The 7,500-nt window shown below is 48.9% G+C and overlaps 1 protein-coding gene across 1 annotated transcript in view; it reads left to right on the top strand.

Annotated features, from left to right (window-relative positions):
• Positions 1-2,422: 2,422 nt before the first annotated feature.
• Positions 2,423-7,500, top strand: part of LOC128381857 (PDZ domain-containing protein 7-like) — a 20,470-nt gene continuing 15,392 nt past the window's right edge. Inside the window, 4 exon segments of the mRNA XM_053341881.1 lie at positions 2,423-2,588; positions 6,042-6,179; positions 6,340-6,514; positions 7,191-7,367. Of these exon segments, the coding sequence (XP_053197856.1) occupies positions 2,423-2,588; positions 6,042-6,179; positions 6,340-6,514; positions 7,191-7,367 (656 nt within the window).

The following is a 7,500-nucleotide window of genomic DNA, read 5'->3' as shown; positions in this document are numbered from 1 at the left end:
CTCCCTTCCTTCCTTCAATCTTTCCTTCCTTCCCGTCCTTCAATCTTTCCTTCCTTCCCTCCTTCAACATTTCCTTCCTTCCCTCCTTCAATATTTCCTTCCTTCCTCCCTTCCTTCCTTCAATCTTTCCTTCCTTCCTTCCTTCAATCTTTCCTTTCTTCCATCTTTCAATCTTTCCTTCATTCCTCCCTTCCTTCCTTCAATCTTTCCTTCCTTCCTCCTTTCCTTTCTTCTTTCATTCCTTCCTCCCTTCCTTCAATCCTCCCTTTCGTCCTTCTATCTTTTCATCCCCACTTCCTTCCTTCCTTCCTTCTTTCCTTTCTTCCATCTTTCATTCCTTCCCCCCTTCCTTCAATCCTCCCTTTCGTCCTTCCATCTTTTCATCCTGTCTTCTCTTCCTTCCTTCCTTTCTTCCTTCCTTCCTTCCTTCCATCCTTCCTTCCTTCCTTCAATGCACCGGCCCACATTAGATCAAATTGGGCTGTATGTGGCCATTGAATGAAGATGAGTTTGACCCCCCAATTTGATCTCATGTGGACCGGAGAAAGGGAGCAAGGACAGATGGAAGGAAGAGAAGAGAAGACAAGAAGGAAGTAAGGAAGGAAGGGAAGATCGGAAGGAAGGAAGGAAGGGAAGAAGGACTGATGGTAGGAAGGAAGGAAGGAAAAGAAGATTGGAACGAAGGAATGAAGGAAGAAAGGTAGGAAGGACAGATGGAAGGAAGAGAAGAGAAGACAAGAAGGAAGTAAGGAAGGAAGGAAGGAAGGAAGGGAAGATCAGAAGGAAGGAAGGGAGGAAGGGAAGAAGGACAGATGGAAGAAAGGAAGGAAAAGAAGATCGGAAGGAAGGAATGAAGGAAGAAAGGGTGGAAGGACAGATGGAAGGAAGAGAAGAGAAGACAAGAAGGAAGTAAGGAAGGAAGGAAGTAAGGAAGGGAAGATCAGAAGGAAGGAAGGGAGGAAGGGAAGAAGGACTGATGGTAGGAAGGAAGGAAGGAAAAGAAGATCGGAAGGAAGGAATGAAGAAAGAAAGGTAGGAAGGACAGATGGAAGGAAGAGAAGAGAAGACAAGAAGGAAGTAAGGAAGGGAAGATCGGAAGGAAGGAAGGAAGGAAGGAAGGGAAGAAGGACTGATGGAAGGAAGGAAGGAAGGAAAAGAAGATCGGAAGGAAGGAATGAAGGAAAAAAGGTAGGAAGGACAGATGGATGGAAGGAAAAGAGGAAGAAGGAAACTGGGTTGGATTGGACCTCTCGGCGGGTCGGTTCTAGCCCACGGGCCGCATGTTTGACACCCCTGCTTTAAGTTATGTTGTAGTGTATTTATGTGTGTTTTTTTTTAAATGTGATTATTTGCACACTTAACTGTTGATGTTTTCCTCTGTTGGAGACTCAGACAGGTGAGAGAGATGCAACATGGGCAGCAATGGATCAAAGTGTGACTCCAGCAGGTCAAACAGTCAGCTGTCATGTCATAAAGCGGCCGGCATCGGTGAGTTAAGGATCCTCATAGCAAGCTACAGATACCACATAATGCAGATAATCATAATCATCAATAATGAAAACAAAGTACAGAAAAATAGAAAGACATAAATAAAATACTAGAATAAGAATAAGAATAATAAGAAGCATTAAATATAAGGTTGCAGCATAAAATAATGATTTGCTTTAAAATCATATAAGGACATAGAGTGCTTTAACCCTCCTGTTGTCCTCGAGTCAAGGAAGGAAGGGAGGGAGTAAGGAAGAAGGAAGGAAAGGAAGGAGGGAAGGATGGATGGAAGGGAGGAAGAAGGAAGGAAAGGAGGAAGGGATGAAAGAAGGCAGGAAAGGAGGAAGAAGGAAGGAAAGGAGGGTGGAAGGAAAGAAGGGAGGAAGAAGGAAGGAAAGAAGGGAGGAAGGAAGGAGGGAAGGATGGAAGGAAGGAAGAGGGAAGGAAGAAGGAAGGAAAGGAGGAGGGAAAGGAAGGAAGGAAGGAAAGGGGAAAGAAGGGAGGAAGAAGGAAGGAAAGGAGGGAGCAAGGAAGGAAGGAAGGAACGAAAGAAAGGAGGGAGCAAGGAAGGAAGGAAGGAAGGAAAGAAAGAAGGAAGGAAAGGAGAGAAGAAGGAAGGAAGGAAAGGAGGGAAGGATGGAGGGAGAAAGGAAAAGAGGAAAAGAGGAAGGAAGGAAGGAAGGAAGGTAGGAGGGAAGTAAAGAAGGAGGCAGGGAGGACAGACGAAAGGAAGGAAGGAAAGGAGGAAGGAAGGAAGGAAGGAAGGAAGGAACAGTCAAAACCGATGGGGTCATTGATCCTTCTTCCCTTCTTCAACAGTTCCAGTATGCAGGGCACCCAGAGGACCAGCTGCCTGAGGCTCCCCTTCCTTCTGCTGTATGCCGCTGTAGTCGCCTCCCCCCGGAGCTGAAAGCGGACCCTGCCGCCGGCCTCCATGGCTCACTCGTCAGACCCGTCCCGCAGGGAGAAGCCCCCACAGGGGTCGCAGGGGTCGCACACGGCTACACGCCACCTCTTACGGAAGAAGGAGCAGCGCCGGCGGGGAATCCGATCCTGCTCGCCGATGGGCCGGGTCATCCTCATCAACTCGCCGGTGGATGGTGAGGAAGCAGCCGGACTTCCTGTGAAACACGTAGTAACATCTAGAGAGAGAGATAGCACTCAATCATTTAGGTTTATAAAGAAACATTTAGAAACTTTCCTTCCTTTCCTTCCTTCCTCCTTCTCTCTTTCTTTCCTCCCCCTACCTTCCTCCCTTCCTTCTTTCCTTCCTTCCTCCCTTTCTACCTCCCTCCTTCCTTCTTTCCTCTGTCCTTCGTTCCCCCCTCCCTCCCTTCTACCTTCCTTTCTTCTTTCCTTACCTCCTGTCCTTCCTCCCTCCTTTCCTTCCTTCCTTTCCTTCCTTCTTTCCTTTCCTTCCCTCCCTTCCTTCCTCCCTTCTTTCCTACTTCCCTTCCTCCCTCCTTTCCTTTCTTTTCCTTCCCTTCCTTCCTTTCCTCCCTTCCTCCTTCTCTTTGTCTTACCTCCCCCTTCCTTCCTCCCTTCCTTCCTTCCTCCTTTCCTTTCCTTTCCTTTCCTTTCCTTTCCTCCCTTCCTTCCTCCCTCCTTTCCTACTTTCCTTCCTCCCTCCCTTCCTCCCTCCCTTACTCTCTTCCTTCTTTCCTCTGTCCTTCTTTCCTTCCTTCCTCCCTTCCTATTTCCCTTTCTATCTCCCTCCCTCCCTCCTTCCTTCTTTCCTCTGTCCTTCTTTCCCCCCTCACTCCTCCCTCCTACCTTCCTTCCTCCCTCCCTCATACCTTCCTTACTCTCTTCCTTCTTTCCTCTGTCCTTCTTTCCTTCCTTTCTCCCTTCCTATTTCCCTTTCTACCTCCCTCCCTCCCTCCTTCCTTCTTTCCTTTCCTTTCCTCCCTTCCTTCCTCCCTCCTTTCCTACTTTCCTTCCTCCCTCCCTTCCTCCCCTTACCTTCCTCCCTTCCTTCTTTCCTCTGTCCTTCTTTCCTTCCTTCCTCCCTTCCTATTTCCCTTTCTACCTCCCTCCCTCCTTCCTTCTTTCCTTTCCTTTCCTCCCTTCCTTCCTCCCTCCTTTCCTACTTTCCTTCCTCCCTCCCTTCCTCCCCCTCCCTTCCTCCCTTCCTTCTTTCCTCTGTCCTTCTTTCCTTCCTTCCTCCCTTCCTATTTCCCTTTCTACCTCCCTCCCTCCTTCCTTCTTTCCTATCCTTTCCTTTCCTTTCCTCCCTTCCTTCCTCCCTACTTTCCTACTTTCCTTCCTCCCTCCCTTCCTCCCTCCCTTACTCTCTTCCTTCTTTTCTCAGTCCTTCTTTCCTTCCCACCTCCCTTCCTATTTCCCTTTCTATCTCCCTCCCTCCCTCCTTCCTTCTTTCCTTTCCTCCCTTCCTTCCTCCCTCCTTTCCTACCTTCCTTCCTCCCTCCCTTACTCTCTTCCTTCTTTCCTCTGTCCTTCTTTCCTTCCTTTCTCCCTTCCTATTTCCCTTTCTACCTCCCTCCCTCCCTCCTTCCTTCTTTCCTCTGTCCTTCTTTCCCCCCTCCCTCCTCCCTCCTACCTTCCTTCCTCCCTCCCTCATACCTTCCTTCTTTCCTCTGTCCTTCTTTCCTTCCTTCCTCCCTTCCTATTTCCCTTTCTTCCTCCCTCCCTCCTTCCTTCTTTCCTTTCCTTTCCTTTCCTTTCCTTTCTTCCCTTCCTTCCTCCCTCCTTTCCTACTTTCCTTCCTCCCTCCCTTCCTCCCTCCCTTACTCTCTTCCTTCTTTCCTCTGTCCTTCTTTCCTTCCTTCCTCCCTTCCTATTTCCCTTTCTATCTCCCTCCCTCCCTCCTTCCTTCTTTCCTCTGTCCTTCTTTCCCCCCTCCCTCCTCCCTCCTACCTTCCTTCCTCCCTCCCTCATACCTTCCTTCCTCCCTTCCTTCTTTCCTTTTTTTCCTCCTCTTTTCCTACTTTCCTTCCTCCCTTCCTTGTTTCTTTCCTCCTTCCCTTCCTCCCTTCCTTTTTCCAACGTCTAGAGAGAGAGATGACACTCAATCATTTAGGTTTATAAGTCTAAGGAAACATCATTTAGAAATTTGAGCCTGATTATATTTGACCAGTTAACCTTTGTGTCGTTCCTTCTTTCCTTCCTTTCCTTCCTTCTTCCTTCTCTCTTTCTTTCCTCCCCTATCTCCTCCCTTCCTTCTTTCCTCTGTCCTTCTTTCCTTCCTTCCTCCCTTCCTATTTCCCTTTCTACCTCCCTCCCCCCCTCCTTCCTTCTTTCCTTTCCTCCCTTCCTTCCTCCCTCCTATCCTACTTTCCTTCCTCCCTCCCTCCCTCCCTTACTCTCTTCCTTCTTTCCTCTGTCCTTCTTTCCTTCCTTTCCCCCTTCCTATTTCCCTTTCTACCCCTCCTTCCTCCTTTCCTTTCCTTTCCTTTCCTCCCTTCCTTCCTCCCTCCTTTCCTACTTTCCTTCCTCCCTCCTTTCCTACTTTCCTTCCTCCCTCCCTTCTCCCCCTACCTTCCTCTTTCCTTCTTTCCTCTGTCCGTCTTTCCTTCCTTCCTCCCTTCCTATTACCCTTTCTATCTCCCTCCCTCCCTCCTTCCTTCTTTCCCTTTCCTTTCCTCCCTTCCTTCCTCCCTCCTTTCCTACTTTCCTTCCTCCCTCCCTTCCTCCCTCCCTTACTCTTCCTTCTTTCCTCAGTCCTTCTTTCCTTCCTTCCTCCCTTCCTATTTCCCTTTCTATCTCCCTCCCTCCCTCCCTCCTTCCTTCTTTCCCCCCTCCCTCCCTCCCTCCTTCCTTCTTTCCCCCTCCCTCCCTCCCTCCTACCTTCCTTCCTTCCCTTCCTTCTTTCCTTTCCTCCCTTCCTCCTCCCTCTTTTCCTACTTTCCTTCCTCCCTTCCTTCTTTCCTTTCCTCCTTCCCTTCCTCCCTTCCTTTTTCCTCCGTTCCTTCTTTCCTCTGTCCTTCTTTCCTTCCTTCCTCCCTTCCTATTTCCCTTTCTATCTCCCTCCCTCCCTCCTTCCTTCTTTCCTCTGTCCTTCTTTTCCCCCTCCCTCCTCCCTCCTACCTTCCTTCCTCCCTCCCTCATACCTTCCTTCCTCCCTTCCTTCTTTCCTTTTCTTTCCTCCCTCTTTTCCTACTTTCCTTCCTCCCTTCCTTGTTTCCTTTCCTCCTTCCCTTCCTCCCTTCCTTTTTCCTCCGTTCCATCCTTCCTTAACTCAGCTGCTAACTCGGTGGCTAGCTCGACGGCTAGTTCGGCTGCTAACTCGGCGGCTAGCTCAGCGGCTAACTGAGCTAACTGTAGACTGTAGTAGTAGTAGTGTGTGCTGAATGTATTTATACCTCTACAGCAGCAGGGGCGGGTTTATGCTAATCACTAAATCCTGAATACAGAAATGTTGAAACAGTTTGTGAAGCCTAGCTCCACAATTCAAATCTAAATGGTTGAAATGCTTTTTACACCTTTTTTAGAAATACATTTATGACCTATTTAATGTGTTTAGAAGAAAATATCTGAATTCACTTTACACGGTCTTTAAACATCACGAGTATGTGTTTGTTTTTTATTTCCAGGTGGAGATGACTGCGAGGACCTCCACACAATCACGGTGGATAAGAGCGTGGATGGAAAGCTCGGCTTCAGCGTGCGCGGCGGCTCCGAGCACGGACTCAGCATCTTCGTCAGTAAGGTGGAGGATGACAGCACGGCAGGTAACAGCTGGAGCACATGTGAGCTGATGATGATGATGATGATGATGATGATGATGATGATGATGATGATGATGATGGTGGTTTGTGTTGAGCTTGATCCTGATATAAGTGTGTGTGTGTGTGTGTGTGTGTGTGTGTGTGTGTGTGTGTGTGTGTGCAGAGGAGGCGGGTCTGCTCGTAGGAGATAAGCTGGTGGAGGTGAACGGCATCAGTCTGGAGAGCATCACCATGAGCAGCGCTGTGAAGGTGCTGACAGGAAGTAACAGGCTGAGGATGGTGGTGAGACGAGTGGGAAAAGTCCCCGGCATCCGCTACTCCAAGGAGAAAACCACCTGGTAAACCCCCCCCCCCAAAAAAAATTAGAGTTATGAGCAACTGTGGCTCAAAAGATAACACCTTTTATACTCAATTAATAGTTTATGCTACCTCTGGTGTTCCCCACTTCCTGTTTTTATTAAGTCAAGGAAGGAAGGAAGGAAGGAAGGAAGGAAGAGAATACAGGAAGGACAGCTGGAAGGAAGAGAAGACAAGAAGGAAGGAAGGAAGGAAGAAGAAAGAAGACAAGAAAGAAAGGAAGGAAAAGAAGGAAGGGAGGAAGGAAAGACGGAAGGAGGGAGGAAGGAAGGAAGAAAAAGAAGACAGGAAAAGGTTGGAAGGACAGATGGAAGGAAGGAAGAAAGGTAGGAAGGACGGAAGGAAAAGACGAAAGGTAGGAAGGAAGGAAGGAAGGAAGGAAGGAAGGAAAAGACGAAAGGTAGGAAGGAAGGAAGGAAGGAAGGAAGGAAGGAAAAGAAGAAAGGTAAGAAGGAGGTAAAAGAAGAAAGGTAGGAAGGAAGGAAGGAAAAGAAGACAAGGAGGAAGGGAGGAAGAAAGGACCGACAGAAGGAAGGAAGGAAAAGAGGAAGAAGGAAACTGGGCCGGATTGGACCTCTCTGCGGCCGGTTCTGGCCCACGGGCCGCATGTTTGACACCCCTGATGTAGAGTAATGTCTCCTGTGTGTGTGTGTTCAGGGTTGACCTGATCCACAGGCGTATGGTGGTGGAGGAGAGCGGACGGACTCCTTCAGACGCCAGCTCAGGAAACGCTCTGCAGAGGATCGTCCACCTCTACACCACCTCCGACGACTACTGCCTCGGCTTCAACATCCGAGGAGGGAAAGAGTTCGGTCTGGGGATCTACGTCTCCAAGTATGTACTCACACATGGAGAGGAGGCTCCTCTACTGTTCCTTCCTTCCTTCCTTCCTTCCTTCCTTCCTTGCTTCTTCCTCCCTCCTTCCTTCCTCCCTCCTTTCCTTCCTCCCTCCCTCCTTTCTTTCCTT

Source organism: Scomber japonicus, chromosome 20, assembly GCF_027409825.1.
Source record: "Scomber japonicus isolate fScoJap1 chromosome 20, fScoJap1.pri, whole genome shotgun sequence".
Lineage (NCBI taxonomy): Eukaryota > Metazoa > Chordata > Actinopteri > Scombriformes > Scombridae > Scomber > Scomber japonicus.
Note: the sequence above shows the minus strand (reverse complement) of the source record. Positions and strands in the feature narration are given on the sequence as shown.